The sequence below is a fragment of the Conger conger genome, chromosome 1 (genome assembly GCF_963514075.1).
Source record: "Conger conger chromosome 1, fConCon1.1, whole genome shotgun sequence".
NCBI lineage: Eukaryota > Metazoa > Chordata > Actinopteri > Anguilliformes > Congridae > Conger > Conger conger.
This window is the reverse complement of record NC_083760.1, coordinates 84,860,765-84,880,251: the sequence shown is the minus strand read 5'-3', so window position 1 is coordinate 84,880,251 and position 19,487 is coordinate 84,860,765. Positions and strand designations below refer to the sequence as shown.

General features: G+C 41.7%; 1 protein-coding gene across 1 annotated transcript; it reads right to left on the bottom strand.

Annotated features, from left to right (window-relative positions):
• Positions 1–4,539: 4,539 nt before the first annotated feature.
• Positions 4,540–14,054, bottom strand: LOC133121423 (myelin-associated glycoprotein-like). Its single transcript, XM_061230590.1, has 9 exons — positions 13,971–14,054; positions 12,951–13,295; positions 12,244–12,555; positions 11,803–12,072; positions 10,748–11,017; positions 10,365–10,661; positions 9,481–9,568; positions 8,698–8,761; positions 4,540–6,147 (listed from the first exon to the last, which is right to left on the bottom strand). Exons 1-9 carry the CDS (start codon positions 14,014–14,016, stop codon positions 5,554–5,556), a joined length of 2,286 nt encoding a protein of 761 aa, XP_061086574.1. The 5' UTR covers positions 14,017–14,054; the 3' UTR covers positions 4,540–5,553.
• Positions 14,055–19,487: the final 5,433 nt, after the last annotated feature.

Sequence of the window (19,487 nt, the reverse complement as noted above, 5' to 3'; positions counted from 1 at the left end):
AGTAGCGAACGCACAGAATTTCCAATAAAAGTCTTTGAGAAACAGGCAGGTCAAAACAGGCAAAGATTGGATGCGGGCAAACAGGATTGTAGAAGGAAATACCGTTCGTAATCAATAGTCCAGGCAAGGGTTCGGTAACAGGGCAAACAGACACAGCAAAGGAAATCCAAAACATGGTCGTAGTCACAGGCAAGTTCAATAACAAGTAGTCCAAATAGGCAGATGAACAAAAAATAAAAAGAATCCAAAATCATAAACTGGGAATCCAAACAAAGTCCAAACACAGCAGGTAAAACACGAACAGAAGGAGAATCCAAAAGGATTCGACACAAAGGCAGCTCAACCAGAGAAACCGCTGGAGAGAATGGCAGGAGCACAATACAATCTGACAAAGAACTGACCAAACAGACAGGTTTAAATAAACAGATAACGTGGAAAAGGTGTGCACGATAATTAGAGACAGGTGAAACGTATGAATGAAAAGATAACAGGCAACGGATTTTTCTAAAACAAATTGTTGGTTGAATCTCACCAAAAGTGAGTATTTTAGCCCTTCAACGGTGTTAGATCTTCACCTCTGTTTGGACTGAGTGATTGAAGACAAATTCAGATCTAATCCTGTCTGTACTGCACATATCTCTGATACTGAGGCATTCTGCACACATTTCAGTGTCAGAAATATGATTACTCAGCGTAGTGGCGCCCCCTGCTGCATATTTCTCAGTGTCCCACTTATTCACCTGCAGCACGTCATATTCAGGGCTGATGTTGGCGAGCTGCAGACTGGCGTATGTGTCACCGTCCCTCCCTCCCTTTAAAGGAAAAGTCACACAGATGGTGCAAATGTAACATATAGGAGAAATCAGGCTGAGCTGCAGTCAGTGTGTTTCAGAAGAGGAAGAGGAGGAAAGGATGGAGAGACTCACCTTCAGCCTTCTAGACAACCTGGAAACATGAAAATCAGAGTAGAGAGAGAATGTGTTATTGCCTCGGTTTACACAGTATGTCTCTGCAGACCTCAATCATTTACTGTGTGGGGTAGTTTTCATTGTTTAGATATTTTACCGAAAGCATAAATAGCCTCGCTGTATCTGGTCAGAGAATAATTAACCCTTGATGGCTCGCTACTCTCAGGATTTGGTTAAAAAATAATAATCAATTTTTGTGGATACATAATTAAATAGTCAGCATGCAATTAAGTTTTGCTATGAGAATATAATACAGTGGTGGGCTTTGCAATCCTCAAAAAAAAATAGTCCTGATGAGTGCTCCTCACTCATTCCTAAAATATTTTGAAAAACATCATGGCACTTTACTTGTTTACAGAAATGCAACAGTGAAAGAGTGTTTTATGAAAATGTTAAATTGTGTAAATATCATGAATACATCATATTAAGCATATGGACATTTTGAAATGCAATCACCCGACAGTGTAAGTATGACTGATTGTTTCAAACATTAATGAGTAACATTAATTGTATTTAATTAATTAATCATTCATTAATTTAGGACATTCCTACATCTGCATGTCTAGCATTCTATAACTCCTCCCACACCAAGCCCTACCTTGCAGCAGGCAGCCAATGAGGATGAGTCTCTCTGCTCCAATCATGTCTCAGTATTAGTGAGGAGCAGAGGCACTGGGTGGAGCAGATCTGGAGAGGTGAAACACACTCATCAAATGCTCCAATAGGCAGATGATTCGTGGGAACCTCCTATTCAGTCCTGTTATCAACCGGCAGCATGGGGCAGATTGGCCAGATAGAAGTATGCCTGCATTGTTTGTTCTGTCTAAATCCTGTTATTCTGTTTCATTACTTTTGTATTTAGGGAAACTATTTGCACACAATTTAAGAAAGGAGCCAAAAAAAAGTTCAGATGATTGTTATTACAATTTCCATCCATCCATCCATTACCTTAAACCGCTTATCCTGAACGGGGTCGCAGGGGGGCTGGAGCCTATCCCAGCATACATTGGGTGAAAGGCAGGAATACACCCTGGACAGGTCACCAGTCCATCACAGGGCACACACACCATTCACTCACACACTCATACCACAGGCAATTTAGACTGACCCATCAGCCTAACCTGCATGTCTTTGGACTGACAGGCACAGATGCATTCGTTTATTTGATTGCATGCCGTCTTTTTGTAGTACAGTCTTGGCAGCAAGCGTACTATATTTATGTGCTGATGAGAGAACAGGCTCATCTACCCAAGTGGCCGAACCGCTGTGCTAATTTAGTACAGAGATCAGCACTGCATCCTCTTCCTGGGGTTGACGCCCATTAGATTCCTGCCATTACACTTTGTCTTGCTTTTTTTATGTTTTACGATAAAACATTAAGCTGCTTGGCAAATAAAATGAGATGTCTCATTTTTCAAACAAAACAAGGATTTGGGAATTGAGGGGAGGGCAATCTTAATTTCGTCAATATCCAGTCTCTCTCCCCTGCAAACTGAGCCTCAGCCTGCAAAGTACACTCACACAAAAGAGGAACTGCCCGTCCCAACACTTGGGAAGTGATGATGTGAATATTTTTTGCCTAATAGTCATATAAAACATGTGGCCATAAGCAAAATTACCTCCTATCCATGAAAGAGTTGTGGCATAGTATTGCTCAAACCTCAATGAAAAATGAATGCCTCTTCAATAAACAATAACAGAAATATTTATATCTCCACTTGATTCCCAACAAAACCAATACAAAGAATATGAGGTTCTAGTACTTAGACAGTAAATTAGCTAAAAACTAAACGAAACTAAAACCTTCAGAGCAAGGCCTCGTCATCAGGGCTAGCCAATAACGGTCAGGCCAGTGAACGGAGAAACCGAGTGCAACCAGGAAGTAGGCAGAACAGTTGTTTTATTTCGGAGTCCAGACGAGCAGAGTTCCATCACCAGCAAACAATCACAGTGAAGACAGGCAGTGCTGTGGTTGTGGTCACAGGGAAAAAGTTCACACACAGAGAAGCAATCCAGCGAGGTTAGGATACCAAATCGGAGTTCAGGAATCAGAAACAGGTTGAGGCTCAGAGCAGATAGTGCAGAAGACACATAACAATCTAATAAAGTAATGGTGCGGACTTACAGGTACAAAAACAGAGAGAGAGATTGAAATGGCAAACAGGTGTGAGAACGGGCATGAGGGAATGGAGTGAGAGAGCTACGGAGCGGGAGTTCAGACAAAACATAGAAGTGCATGACATGAAACAGAAAAAGCCAAACAGGGAGCAGCACAGGAGGTGAAAAATAGGCTTCACAATGATTTGCAATTGTGAGATGAGCATTGATCTTTCTGACTAGCAGTGGTTTCCACAATGCTACTCTCCTGTGAGTTTTTTTTTTTTGTTATAATTTTTCTCATTCTAATTGTGCGATTATGAACACTGACTATAGCCGAGGCTAGAGAGGCCTGCAGTTAACACAATATGACCTCATCTGTGATGCATTGTGGTGGCAGTGTTATGGCTTTGGTATGAGTGTCTTTATAGAGGATGTGGCTGCAGACAACGGAAGCAGGATGAATGTACATACTTAAATATCTTATCTTTTCAGATCTAGCCAAATGCTTCAAAAGCCGTTGGACAGTGCTTATCCGTGCAGCAGTTGCAGCAGGTCAATGACCTAATCAAACATGAGGCAAATACAACCAATTTTTCATGGCCAAAATGTACAATGTGCTTGCCTGGCCAAGACATTCATATAGCCTTACAGTAGGAGGCCAATGGTCCACTGCTTGTCCACGGACACACACACATACGGCTCAGGCAGTAAGAGCAGTCGTCTGGCAGTCGGAGGGTTGCCGGTTCGATTCTGCCCTGGGTGTGTCGAAGTGTCGCTGAGCCAGACAGCAAATCCCCAAATGCTCCTGACAAGCTGGTTGGTGCCTTGCATGGCAGCCAATTTTCATTGGTATGTGAGTATGGTGAATGAGAAGCATCAATTGTACAGCGCTTTGGATAAACCATTTACCATTAACATGCCCATGGGGCACACATAAACCACACACCAGTGGAGTGGGTACTGGGGGGCCTATGTCCTACTTCCAATCTACTGTGTTACTGTTCAGGGTTTGACAGTGGATCCTGTCAGTTATGTCAAAATGTACCAGTGTCAGGGTTTGACAGTGGATCCTGTCAGTTATGTCAAAATGTACCAGTGTCAGGGTTTGACAGTGGATCCTGTCAGTTATGTCAAAATGTACCAAGTGTCAGGGTTTGTGAGTTCCTCCATATAATGCGGAAGCTACTGCTGCTCTAACATCCATTTCAGCTTACCTTTAAAAATAATTTAGTACCAATATCAACCTTGCTACTGCATACACATTGGCTTAACTTTCTAAAAGCAATGCTTAATGTAGTCTGCAAGTTGGGTTTGTTTTTGTACGCTGTTATGAGACGTATTGTATGCCTATAAGAAAAGGCCTTGTCAGAAAAAGTGAAGACTAATCCCACATTCACATTGTGTACAGCACAGTATTGTGCTACCGTGACAAACATTATGAATTCACAACAAACTCACTCACACCAAGCTATTTCAGGAAAAGGGTTTTAATGATAATTAAAAAAAACAAAAAAAACAAAAGAACAGACACTGTAGGTAAAGGGGCGCCAGAGCAGGATGCATAACCTGCCCTCTTCTCACCAATTAAATTACAAATGCTCATATTCCAGTCCGCGGCACACTTCTACAACAGATGGTCAATATATCTGTTTCAGAGCTATGTGGTTAGCATGTAAGCCCAGAATGTCAAATCAACATTTGAAAAGCCCTTATGGCCAGTCTATGACTGAATAAGAACTCTCAGTAGCAAAGGAGAAGGGATTTGGGAGGGCAAACGGGAGTAGCAAACATTCTTAATGAGATAATGAAACACACATTAAGATTAGAATAAGTGCAATGACATGTATTCTGAAAACCACTAAAAGATATATTTACAGAGATTAAAAATATATATATATTAATGAAAACAGGAAATGAGAGAATGTGTTGTGGAGTCCACCACAGACCTCTGGTTCACAACCTGTACAATTATTGCTGAAAACCTATGTGGTAAAACAATGATAATGTCATATTTTGTAATGTAACACACAGCAAAGTAACATGGCTAAGTCATGGGCCATAATGTGACTCTTCACACATTGGCTTGCACCTGGACGTGGGAAACAGTCATGTCTGTATGGTAGCATATACAATGTCACATAACACTAATGTGAACTTGATGTTACATATCTGGATGTACACAGCATGTTGTGAAGGGCCACAGACTTAAAACTGGTGAATTAATGTGATGCAATGTAAATAAAAAAAACTGCCAAAGCTGTCACTTCTCTGCTAATATAATCATGACTTAAAGGGACCTTAAAATTTATCACACTGCCAAAAACTGTAACAAAACTGTTTTCATAGGCACTGCAAGCATACTATGGCACTGTAATGTAATGTAACATACTGAAATATAACACATTTGTAGCCCGCTGTGAAGTAAATATTCTGGTATTTTGAGAGCAGAGCGCATCGCAATGGGTCGTAGTATCTCCGTGGCGTGTTACTGGAGCTTCCTGACCTCGGCGTACTCACTCTCCTCCACTCCCTTTCCACCTCCCTCCGTCAGGGGGCTCATGAGATCCACATACATGTCCTCCTGCCCCTCCTCTCTCTGCTCCTCCTCCTCTGGAGCAGGGTTCCTGGGTGTCTCCTGCTGCCCCTGCTGTGCCCTCTTAGTGGGCCTGGAGCGACAGATGTTCCCGTAGGTGGCCTCCTCCACGGGGTCAGGGTTGATGGAGGGCTGCTGGTTCACATTCGGCGAACACTCCCCCTCCGGCTCCCCCTCCTGCCCGCCCCTCAACTCGGCTGTCTCCCTCTCTGCTCCCAGCTCAGCCGGTCCCTCCTTCTCCACCTCCACCTCCCCCTGCACCTCCTCACCTTCTTCTCTGGATCTGTGTCGGATCACGGCGTAGTCGGAAGTCCGTTGGGAAGTGCCCCGGATAACACCTGTTCCTTGATTGCCACCCGTGCTGCGGAGTTTGGAGAAATCCACGGTGGCGTAGTGTAGGGAGGTCCCGTTCCCCTTTCCCACGGCCCCCGGGTCTGACAGCGTGGTCTTGTTGGCGTTGGTCGATTCCTCATCTTGAGTGGCCATCTGATGACAAGAGGTCAAAAGAGAAAGAAAGGTGCAAATTTGCAAATGTCCATTTCAATAGATTTAAAAATCTTCAACTGAGAAAACCAAAAACATGAAAAGCATTTTTTTTTCAGTGTACTTTGAAAATCCTGCTGACAACTTTTAAGAAATATCTGTTTTCAAACAAAATACACAACAAAAGCATTCAGATACGATTCTGTTAGTAAGGCATTTTCCTGAAGATTTTGGAGGCATCTGACATGCGTTCAAGACAGCAAACATTTGTGGTGAACTGTGTTTGCAGGAAACAGTTACCGTTGAACGATTTAAAATGAACATACCGTTTAGTTCGCCACCAACGCCTTGTTAATACAAATGGATGCGAATTACAATGCCAGCTAGCTGATTCGTTGCTTTCCTGTGATGTATTTTTAAATGCAAGAACAAGTATTACATTCATTAAAGTGCATTATAACACCCTGTGTTTTCCCCATCAGCAGCCATTTCTGTTCACAACACACTACCTTTTCATTAAAATTCGCTAACATTCGTGGCGAACACAAAAAAAGGTTGAATATGTTGCCGAATGTTCACTAATATCAGTTATCATGTCTGTTTACAAATTTACCAGCGTCCAAAGAGTTAACATTTCACTCTTTGACTTCGCTGTTCTGGGTAGTCAGGCCTGCGGTTCAGAGGAGAGCGTGGAAACTTTAACTCGTCTGTCATGAGGAAGGAAATGATACCACCATGAAGAAATATAGCTTTTCTTTTTCACTCACTCAGAAATATTTAGAAAAGTAATGTCCCAAATTGCCTACAGCTAAAAGAGAATGTTACCTTTAAACTGCCTGACCATTTATTACAACGTTCTAACATTCATCATGAATGTACAAACAAAACCATTATAAAGCTATGAGCAGGAGGACTTTCAATATCTTCAATATCATTCACACTGATGAATTCAGCCATTTTCACGAGTCAATAAAATCATTTTAAGCTCTTCATTCATCCTTGTCCACTCAGTGAGCACTTTATTAGGTCTTTATTAGACTTCTTTTTTTTACTTCTCCTGCTGTAGCCTATCCACTTAGAGTTATGATGCATTGGTTTTTTGTTTTGCACCATTCTTTGCAAACTTTGCGTGCATGTGTGAAAATCCCAGGAGAACAGCAGTTTCTGAGATACAGAATCTACCCTGCCATCAACAATCTTTCCCGTGTCAAAGTCACTTAGATCACATTTCTTCCCCATTCTGTTGGTTGATGTGAACATTAACTGAAGCTGCTGACCCCTATCTACATAATTGCATGCACTGCACTGCTGCCATACAATTGGCTGATTAGATAATCACATGAATAAGTAGGTGTAATAAATTAAATAATAAAGTGCTCGGTGAGTGTACATATTCCATTTTCCATTTGCATTCCTTTTGTTGTATTGTATGTTTTGCATTGTGTAAAATAATTTTGTAATAATTATGTTATTATGTGAATGTGTTATTATGTTATATATCATTATAGCATTAATGTGATCATTAAATAATAGGCGAAACATGACTATGCTAGGATAGAGAGACGAAATCTCAGTATTAGTTCCTTTCTCTATGCTGGTCTGGTATTTGGTCTTAAACCTCCTCCCCTCCTCTCTCTCTCTCAGACACTTCCACTTCCTCTTTCACTCAGGGCAGTAACATGTTTTGAGAGGAGCACTGTGGGGAACATTCTCAAACCGCAATGTCTGTCAGAGCTCTTCAGAACCACAGACATGGCCGTAGTGACTGTGCCAATAGTTTCCCCCTGCCTGGATTCTGAGAAGAACAAACTTTATTCTCCCTCCCCTGAGAGGCAGGTTAGGGCACAGTATTATTGGCATTTGGCAGACGCTCTTATCCAGAGCAAGTATTAACAAGGTGCCAAACAAATAAACATTAAATAAGTAACACTGCAGAACTTTACGTACTGTATATTACAGCTGTACTCATGTCACATTTTATCACATGAAACATAAGCATAAGCATATGTAAGCATGCTGTAGCTTCCCCAAGGCAGTGCAAGAGATTTGTTAGGCAAAGCTTTCCTAGAGCAGAGCAAGATATTTGTTAGTTATACTTCTTCTACATTACAAAAAGTAAAAACAAAAAGTAAAAACAAAAAAAGTAAAAAAATAAAAAATGTGTCAGTGCTTTTTATAGTATCAGCTCTACCTGTTAATTTATATTCAAATTCATATTCTTATCCAGCAGGACCTGCTGCCTTATTATATAAAGTTTTGAGAATGATTCAACTACTTTTAGAACCCTCATCTCAATGTCCATTAAGGCTGTATTGCATATGGTTTCAGACATAAAAGTTCAGTGGTAGAAGTCTAAAAAAAGTGACTATTTAGGTGTGAGCGTGTGTCTGTTTGTGTGTGTCTGCTTTTCTGCAAGCACGTGTCCTTGTGTGTGTTCTATGTGAGTTTGAGTGTGTGTGTGCTTTTCTGCAAGCACCTGTCTGTGTGTGTGTTCTATGTGTGTTTGAGTGTGTGTGTTTCTTCGTGCATGCATGACGCTGGGCTCAGACTCACCGCAGCCATCAGAATGAGCCCTTCAGTGTCCTTCATTTGAGAACCATGGCTGTGTCTCTTTTTCCTGAAAAAAACACACACCCTCACTGCCAACATACAGCACACACACCCCACCCCACTTCCATTATAATCACAGAGACATGTTCTACATTCAGGCTGCCCTCAGCAAAGCAGCACACACACATCATCACACCACACAGGAGTGGTCTGTAGCCGCCCTCCCTCTGCTCCAGGAGAATTAAAGGTATAAAGACCGAAGCAGCCAGAGAGCATCCACCAATCTCTGCTGGTGCTGTTCTGCTGGGTGTTATCAAGATGCTTTAGGCTTCATGTACATCTGTCTTCTTTTGGGAGTAAGGAGACATCACCACCATCTTGTCCCTTATCTCTGCATCACATTAGATTGCCAACACATCATTTACAGTTACTTCCTTTTTGCTAGTTTCCACCCCAAGATTAATGGTGATTACCTAAAAAAACAAATTATAATGATGCGTGAATTTGACCATGATAACAGTTACACTTATTATTCTTCTGGACATGGAAATCCATTCTTCTAAAAATCCATCTCTAATTCTGAAAGACATGTTTGTCATCACCAGGGTAGCCACGCGCACTCTTCATGAGAAAGCGACGAAGCATGTCTCAGATGTGGGAGAGGGCAAGTATCATGTACGATGAAAATGATTACCCCAGCGGTGGGGTTGAGCAATATGACACAGTGACGTGGAATTACGGTGGCGTTTCCCTTCATACCGACATTACAGACCCCTTTTCTCTTACTTTAGAACGAGCTGCATTATGAGGCAAATACACATCATGGCACCGGCACCAGCAGCTGCACCAATCAGCAGTGAGGGAATGCTGAAATCTGAACAAAGGACATTTGAGTTAGATACCAAGAAACACACTTTGCACAAATAATTGGTGTTTATGCACCCAACCCCAGTGGCATAGAGCCGTGAAAATTAAATAATTTGTGAGTTTATATTTTCTTTAACCATTTATTTGAAGTGTTCAGTTTTCTGAAGCTTATTGTACTTACTGTATCCATCCATCCATCCATTATCTTAACCCGCTTATCCTGAACAGGGTCGCAGGGGGGCTGGAGCCTATCCCAGCATACATTGGGCGAAAGGCAGGAATAAACCCTGGACAGGTCACCAGTCCATCGCAGGGCACACACACCATTCACTCACACACTCATACCTATGGGCAATTTAGACTCTCCAATCAGCCTAACCTGCATGTCTTTGGACTGTGGGAGGAAACCGGAGTACCCGGAGGAAACCCACGCAGACACGGGGAGAACATGCAAACTCCACACAGAGAGGCCCCGGCCGAGGGGGATTCAAACCCAGGACCTCCTTGCTGTGAGGCGGCAGTGCTACCCACTGCACCATCTGTGCCGCCTACTCCAGAAACAAAGAAAATAATATGTTTTGAGTAGGAGGAAAAAGGAACCCCCAATCCTGATCAATGTTCTAAAAAATAATGTCAAATGTGAGGAAAACAGAAGGCTTAGTTAAATTATTTGCTTTAACTGAGTATCGGTCTGGACAGTAGAACAGGAGGAACAAGATTATTATTTTATGGCATCAATATGTGCACCTCTATATTGGTGCATGCTGTCTGCATATTTAAAGGAGAGAAATGTGTCCATTTACCTGAGTGTTGCTGTGGAGACGGGGCGTGGAGCTGGAGGCTGGAGGTGCCGAGAGCGTTGGTACTGAGGCAGAGAAGAGGGGCCGTGTCTCCCTGTGAGTGGTGCATGGTGAGGGAGCTCCTCAGGCCTGTGTTCCCCAGCTGCTCCTCCCTGATGACTCTGTCAGTAGAGTTAGTGACCCGCAGTCCAGACACACGCCACTCCATGCTGGGAGAGGGATTCCCACGGCTCTCACAGGAGCAGCTGATCTCTGCTGCAGTTCTGCTGCAGCTCCCAGAGCCAGAGATCTGAGGCATGTCTGAACACAGGGTGCCACAGTTAGTAACAACACAGTTCTATACTGTATAAAATGAATATGATATAATTATCAAACACAGAACCTACATATCACATTCAGCAGTACAGTTGTTGAGTTCTCCTTGCCATGTTCATTCTGTGCTTCACAGTAGTACTGTTCACTGCCACTGGACTCAGTCACATTGAAGGTGAGATTCTGTCCAGTTCCTACAGTGTTCATCTCTGTCCCATTCACTCTGTACCAGGTGTAGTTCTGCACTGGTGGGCTGGCTTTACTGCTGCAGGTCAGAGTCACTGAGCTGCCCTCTAACACTGAACCAGAGGGACTGACTGACACTGAGGTCTTCTTTGGAGGATCTGTTAGAAAAAATGTTTGTCTTTTAAAAGGCAAAGTCATCTGTGAAGTGGAGTCTTCTGTTGTCACTGACACATCCACACCTGCCTACCGAAGAGTGTTTCTGATCTGTCAGAAAAGTGTTTGAGAGTTTTTCTTCATTATGGTGAGAACTGTTCGGTCATCAACTGTTAAGGTCTTCCTTGGCCTACCAGCCCCTGAGCTATCCAGTGCTCGCTTTTTCTTAAAGATGTTCCGAAGTTTATTTTAGAAAACATACCTTTGTCCTATGTCTCTGACTGCTTTTTTTATTTCTCAGCCTCAGAATGGCTTCCTTAACTGTCATTGTCACAATTCTAGTCCCCATGTTGACAAACACCAATAATAGACTCCAAAGGCAATACAGCCTTGAATCAAGACTAGATTCTGAAAACATTCTTGTACCTGCACAAAAAAAGTGATTGAATTCAGCTGACTAATCAGAAGCCAACTATCCAATTCCTTTTGGTGCTATAAAGTAGGGAGACTATGGATAAAATTGAGGTATGTCCTACATGGATCATGTAATGTGCCTGTAGCCTCAAATTAAAGGTGACAGTCTGCAGTCTATTCATTGTTTCATTTCAAATGCATTTTGCTGGTCTAGAGTGCCGAAAGTACAGAACTTGTACCACTGCCAAATATAAACAGATGGCACTGTTCCTGTAAATATTTCTGTGATAATAACATTATAATAAGCTAAAGTATAAAAATAAATATTTCACATAACATTCAAATGAACATATAATTGACACAATGGCAAACCTACAATCAACTCCCAGCTGCACAGTTGCTGAGTTCTCCTTGCCATGTTTATTCTGTGCTTCACAGTAGTACTGTTCACTGCCACTGGACTCAGTCACATTGAAGGTGAGATTCTGTCCAGTTCCTACAGTGTTCATCTCTGTCCCATTCACTCTATACCAGGTGTAGTTCTGCACTGGTGGGCTGGCTTTACTGCTGCAGGTCAGAGTCACTGAGCTGCCCTCTAACACTGAACCAGAGGGACTGACTGACATTGAGGTGTTCTTAGGAGGATCTAGGAGATATGAGAATACAAATGCAATATGTTTTTGTTGCTAATTCTGTACAATGTATTAAGCATGGGAACAGCTTGAAAAAATATGATTATTATTATTATTACAATTATTATTATAATGCCTTGATTTACTCAATCTAAGAATAATACTGTGAAATGTAGCTGTCTTACAGCGGACTTTGAGAGTCAGACAGGCCTCAGACATCTTCTGATTGCCTCCTTTTTGCAGTGTGTAAAGTGCCCTGCAGGTGATGTTCTGCTCATGGTGGAGGTGGGAAGCAGTGAAGGTCAGAACAGAAGACACAGATGTGGTTTTATCCTCATTCTCTTGCAGTTGATCCACACTGTCACTCAGCCTGGGGGTCCATGTCAGATTTGGGGGGAGTTTGGGACAGGGGGCTGCAGCAGAGCAGCTCAAACTCACAGAGGTCCCCTCCATCACCTCCACCTTCTCTGTGGTTACCTTGGGTTTGGGTGGAGAGTCTAGGAGACATGGAGACATGAGGATGGGTTACTGTCTGTTTTAGGATTAGAGTCAGACAGAACTCATTAATTACCACATGAACAGTGTTGGATGAATACACATACAAATTAAAACAGAAAAAGTGAATAAGACAATTTGACAACAACATGAAGTACAATTCTTTCGGCAAATAAACAGGTAGCAGCCCAGGTTGTCAAATGTTTTCTGTACTAGTTCATACTCTCATACGTTCTGCAACGCCATGCCATTCATGTACGAGATATTTACGGTATATTTTGAAGTTGAGCTTTCTGAAGAATGACTGCTTAACTATACACACTCACATTACATTACTATGTACATTACTACTCATAAAACAAACAAAAATGTGTCATTGACCAGAAAAGGGCACTACCTGTGATATTAAGTTCAAGAAATGTTTCTTTATAAGACCATTTGATGGATTCATGTAATCTTAAGTGATATTTATCATGAGCACGTTTTGGAAGGTTCTCTAGGAGTGTAGTGCAGTTCTTGCGCTGCAGGTCTCCAGTGAACGTTCCTTGCAGATGAGATTCAGATTGGCTTTTAGAAACAAACATGACAGAATCCTTTTCATTACGCCATTGTACTGTAGTCTGTGGCAGAGATGTTTCCCATTCAGACGGGATATCAAATCTGCAGGGAATCAGCACACAGGATCCACGCAGAGCTTTTATACTCTGAGGCATCCAGACTGCCCAATTTCCGCCCAGGGCTCCTACAACGCACAACACAGCTCTGTCACAATATTACACTACTGATCCTACAACACACACACAACACAGCTCTGTCACAATATTACACTTGTGATCCTACAGCACACACACAACACAGCTCTGTCACAATATTACACTACTGATCCTACAACACACACACAACACAGCTCTGTCACAATATTACACTAGTGATCCTACAGCACACACACAACACAGCTCTGTCACAATATTTAACTTGTGATCCTAAAGGCTCAATACAGATAAATATGCTCGCATGCTAGCATGCTTTAACATGAGTAAAATCATTGTAAATGCAATACTTCCCATTCAGCCTTTCGACATTTTGACATGCCATTACGTTTTTAAAATAGTTGAATGAAAAATCAACCTCAGAGTATATATGTTCCCGATTGGGCTTGTGTGCTCTTTTAGAGTCCTATTAATACCAGCCATTTTTACTGTGTAGACAAATGAATTATCAATACTGACTTCAGGTTGTATTGCTACACATGTTCCTACATATATTTATTCATGTAGCCAACTTCTTTCTTCCTGCTTTAGTTTCACAAAGTAATTAATTTTAGTATTTGGTCAAATCACCATGAAAGCACTCATTGTTTAAGCCCCCTGTAATGTAGCAATGCACATTCTATAACCCCACCCACACCAAGCCCTACCTTGCAGCAGGCAGCCAATGAGGATGAGTCTCTCTGCTCCAATCATGTCTCAGTATTAGTGAGGAGGCACTGAGTGAAGCTGATCTGGAGAGGTGAAACACACTCATCAAATGCTCCAATAGGCAGATGGTTTGTGGGAACCTCCTATTCAGCCCTGTTATCAACCGGCAGCATGGGGCTGATTGCACAGAATTTTACCTGCAATTTAATTGTTCCACTGAAATCCTGAGTTACTCTCAGTCGTTGTATTTTTATTTTTGAAAGCTATGATTATGCAGGGGGCCCTGTAGCATAGTGGTTAATGTACACGACTGGGACGGTGGTTTGGTGGTTCAATGCCCAGTGAAGTCACAATGAGATTGATGATACACAGTTATATATTCATGTGCTGATGAGAGAACAGACTCATCTACCCAAGTGGCCTAACTGCTGTGCTGTAAAAGATGAGTCAATAAGTCAGTGTTAAGAATGGTGTTTCATCATTCAGATAGTCCATAGCATCAGATTCAGAGATTATGCTGTACATGCACATATTGACAAGTTGACCATTTTTAAGAAATGCTTTTTTTATGAATTAATTATTGACTAAAATGTGAGCAAGCTCAAATTCCTTGCAACTCATGTTCATATGGCAGTAGTGTTTTAGTGAACATTTAAATCTGGGAGCAAAGGACTTCTGCATACCACTGTTGTTACACATGTTTACTTGCATTGTCACCTTGTTATTGTCAGCTTTGACCAGTCTGGCCCTTCTCCTCTGACCTCTTTCATTAACAATGTTTTTTTGCCTGCAAAACTGCTGTTTGCTGGATGTTTTTGGTTTTTTGCACCATTTTCTGCAAACTCTAGAGACTGTTGTGTGTGAAAATCACAGGTGTTTCTGAGATACTGCAACCACCCTGTCTGGCGCCAACAATCATTCCATGGTCAAAGTTACTTAGATCACATTTCTTCCCTATTCTGACATTTGGTCTGAAAAACACCTGACCCTCTAGATGCATTTGGTTGCTACCACATGATTGTCTGATTAAATATTTGCATTAACAAGAAGGTGTGTAGGTCTACCTAATAAATTGCTCACTGAGTGTAGGTAAGTGAGATTGTCAGTAGTATCTACTGTGGCACCCCTGCTCCTGCATGTTGTGCCACGTGGGTGGAGAACCCTGGAGGGGCCCGTGCAGGTGAACCGCGTAGACGTCACGCATTGGGAGAGGTGTGTGAAGGAGTATATCTGCCGAGAGAGGTGATGGGGAGATCAGCACCTTGGAGAGAGATCCCTCTACCTGCGGTCCAGGACCCCGGACAGCGCACGTGAGTGAGCAGAGTGGAAAATCACTGACTCAGCTGCAGCCTCTTTTCCTAATGAGCAGGGAATGGGATTTAAGGCGCGGTCGAGGCTATAGCCAGTCTCAGTTGGTGCCATTCCTGAGCATGTGAGAGCATGGAAGGCAGAGAGAGGAAGGACCGGCAACGCCTTGCCATACTGAAACTGAGGAAGACCCCACCTTCACGGACGGCAACACCGAATATCTGGAAACGGACGCCAGTCACGTGAGCCAGAGAAAATCCCTTCCTATTCACCCCCTTTGTGTTTCCCGCCAGCCCTGCCGCGGCCGAAGGGGGGAGGAGGGAGGAAGCCCTGGAAAATACCCCGGTCTGGGAAGAACCTTCGTTTATTTTTTGCCTAAACGGCCCCTTTTATTTCTCCAGTTTCCCCCTACCCTTGCCCTGAGGGGGGGCGCTATCACCGATACCCCGGAAAAAAAAAAACACAGAAAAAATAAAAAGAAGTATTTTTTTCTGACATCTGCTATCTCCTGTGTTGGTTTCTAGCTGTGCCCACCCTCTGCACCTCAGGATCCACCCCGAGGCACCACAGTACACAACTGTGTAAACTAGCAATGCATATAGTGCAAATTAAACTAGACGACAAACGTGATTGTGTTGCTTATTGGCATCACAGCCAAGATGTTCTTACAAAATGAACTCCATCTGAAACTTGTGATCGCGTGTAACAGAGAGCCTCTTGCCGTCATGTGTTGTTGTCATGTTGTGAATCGTGCGCAGTTTTAAATGTCCGAAAAGATGCATGCTGTAGCTCAAGGTGCAGCGACAATCATACACTTGATGTAATGCTCCATAATCAGTTTTATATTAACTTTTAAACCAGGTCAGTTGTGCTTTAGATTATTTTGCACATGTTCATTATTTGTGCAGGCTTTCTTTTTAAGATATTTTTTAGGCCTTTTTCTGCGTTATTGGACAGTATATAGTATAGAGAAACAGGAAGAATTGGGAGCGAGAGAGAGGGGAAGACTTGCGACAAAAATCAGACAGTCGGATTCGAACCGCCAACGTCGCGGCTCGCAATGAGCATGCGGTCACCCCATTTATGCAGACTTTCTGTTCTTACCAGTAACGTAGACTCACCATGTTTAGAACACGAAGTTAGATCACAATGATCCGAACAGTGCAATGTTGTTGACAAATAAATAAGAAATTACTTCCAGATCAGCGTTTCCTTGTGTAAAGCGTAATTCCCTAGGTTTTCATAAACACTTGGTACGAGTCACGTACGTGATCCATTTCAGCATACAGTGAAGAGGTAATGGTGCTCTCCCATGACAGTGTGGCGGGGAAGCTTCCATAATAAAAAAGCTGCCATGATCAAGAATCTGCCATAATCATAATCATAAACCACATTCCTCAGGAAAAACACGACCATTGAACGGATGCTAACTTCTGGTGGAAGCGGTCGCTTCAAGGCGGTAACGTTAGCCTATGTTTGTTGAAATAAACAATTATTTTTACTAAATTGATGTGGAGCAAATTGTTTTATTTGGAGCATTGAGAGTGACCGGCAAAGGTGTGTCCAGATGCATGCAACAAGCAAAGCAGAACAAACTGGAACACAACTGCATTTTCAATTAAAAAAAAATGATTTGTCACAATAATCAATCTCACCAATCTTCAACATCTTCGTCACAGTGCTAGCTAGCGATACTCTTTACCAGTTGGGTGCTGACGATACTGAATGAGGGTAGACAGCACTTGACGCCCAAATACGAAGTTAAACATCAAAATGTAAGGCTTGTTGTCAGCTTGAAGAAACGGTATCTGATCTCCAGCAACAATCTATAATTTCTTGTGGTAGCTTTCTTAATGGAACAGGTAGCGCCGTCTTGAAAGAATGTTTTGATCAAGTTCGCTGTCGATCGGGGCTTCGACTGGAGTCGGGTAGATTTTATATATACCTTTTTTTATTTTTTCATTTTTTTCATATTTTCTCATTGTGGAGCATAATGGATTCATAAACGAAAATTTCGAAACGAAAACGAAAAATCGAATCTGATGCACTTTCTTAATTAAGTGTTCTGTAAAATTGAGTACTGTGCTGTCACCCCCCTTTACAGAGTAGCGTCACGGATATGTGACATACAGAGTCAATGCGCAAATACTAATTTCATTATTATAATATAATTCGGTAAAAAACGAAATCACAGCCATATCGTATCCTGAGAAATACACTTGCATTATTGAGAGGATGCATGTGCTTCAGAACAGTACTTTTTAATTAAATGCTATGCCAGTGGTAGCCTGAAAACATAATCAGTCATTTGACTGAGCCAAGCGTTACACAGGAAGAAATTGCCTTACTGTAGCACAGAAGAATATCCAGTCTCTCTCCACTCAAAATCACAAGCACAAACTCACGCAAAAGAGGAAGTGCTCATATTTATGTGGCGTTTTGAGGAACATGTGTTGCTGTGTATAGTATTGGCTAATATACATAGCACATGTGTGATTAATGTGATATTTCCACCCATTTCTGATAAAGCTAGTGAACTTCAACTTCTTCTATGTCATGATACAATAGTATTAACAAAAGTACAAAATTTGTGCTACAATTGTTGCTCTGATCATTAAACTACTTTGGCTTCATGACACAGTAACAGAGAATTCAATCAGAATAAGCCAATCAGCATTAATGCCCAGTCAGCAGACTGTGAAAATGAGCTACTGCAGGAATACATCTGTTTACATTGTATTTAACCAGGATCTGGCATGATGTTACCCAACAAGATGGTTCACAGTCAAGTTCCAAGCATCAGAAAGGGAATGTGACAGTCATGTAACAGAAATTACAGAGCATAGAAGAGGTTAAAAGCTGAAGCATACTTTTATCACTGAATCATTCTTTAGATTATTCAAATCAAATTCAAGTTTCAGTTTTTTGCAAAATGTTCCACCCATGAAATGCAGAACAACTGAAACCCAAATTTTAGGAGAGGGATGAGGAATTTTATGACGTTGCATTGTTATGTATGGATGTGGTGTTTTATTTTGAAGCACTTTGTAACCCAAGTTTTAAAAGGTGCTATATAAATAAAGACTGACTTACTTTCTTACTTACGTTTACTCGAGAAATATATATTAGAATTAGATCCTTATGGAAAGACCTTTTCTCATGTATGTTCTGTGATTCAAATGTTATTATTTTTACTGTCCTTTTGAGACTGTGCTTCTCTGCGTGTTTTTACTGTACTTCTTCCCACCATAATGTACATCACACAGCAAGCACACACACACACCCACATACACACACACACACACACACACATATGCATGCATTAATGCACGCACACGCATACATTGTACCAAATGTGCTGATCATTATTGTCATACTGTATGAATCACTACACTATAAAGAGGATGTAGTTACAATTTGTGTAAAAATATTACAATATTATAAACTATTTAAATCATTATGAAATGCATGAAACTAATATTAGAGAATGTTGTTCTATGGTAAATGGTTGGCATTTATATAGCACCTTTATCCAAAGCGCTGTTCAGTTTACGCTTCTCATTCACCCATTCATACACACTCACACAGCATGCAAGGCACCAATCTGTTATGTTCCTGTGTTCTGTGTGTTAGTTAATCATTGTTTTTTTTCTTTAGTCTTGTAATTTATTATTTTTCATATTCATGTCTGGTGTTTTGTTTATATTCATTAGTCTTTGCACTCGTCTTCCCCTGTCATGTCAGAGTCTGAATGTTTACTAGTCCAGCCACTCCCTTGTCTGCGTGCCCAACTATTCGGCTGTTTACGGTAGTTCCGGGGTTCAATCTTCCTTCCAATCTTGCATTCCTTCCTTCCTGCTTTCTCTCCATTTCATGTTTGTACATGGCACTAATATACTAATCCCAACTAACATAGAATGTGTACAGTACTAATTATACTAACACACTAATATGTTTGTCAAACTAACAAACTTACTAATGCATCTCCAGTTTCAATTCTGTTCTGTAACTCCGCCTCCCTATTCTATCACTGATTACTTGCTTAGTTTCAACGAAGTATTCGCACCTGTCTCTCTGTATCTCTGCATCTCCTGATTCTCTGCAAATTGTCTACTCCCTAGTCCGGAGCCGTTTGTATTTCAAGTGTGTCTTTGTGAATCCAGTCCGCGTTTTTGTTTCCCCCTCGTTATTGTCCTATTACCCTTTCA

Bases quoted from the DNA above. Each gene is read 5' to 3' on its own strand.
- LOC133121423 (XM_061230590.1), bottom strand. From the start codon at position 14,016: ATGATTGGAGCAGAGAGACTCATCCTCATTGGCTGCCTGCTGCAAG. The intron at 13,296-13,970 runs GTAGGGCTTGGT...TGTGCGTTGTAG, and splicing joins CATTGGCTGCCTGCTGCAAG to GAGCCCTGGGCGGAAATTGG. The intron at 12,556-12,950 runs GTAGTGCCCTTT...CATGTCTCCTAG, and splicing joins TCTTGAACTTAATATCACAG to ACTCTCCACCCAAACCCAAG.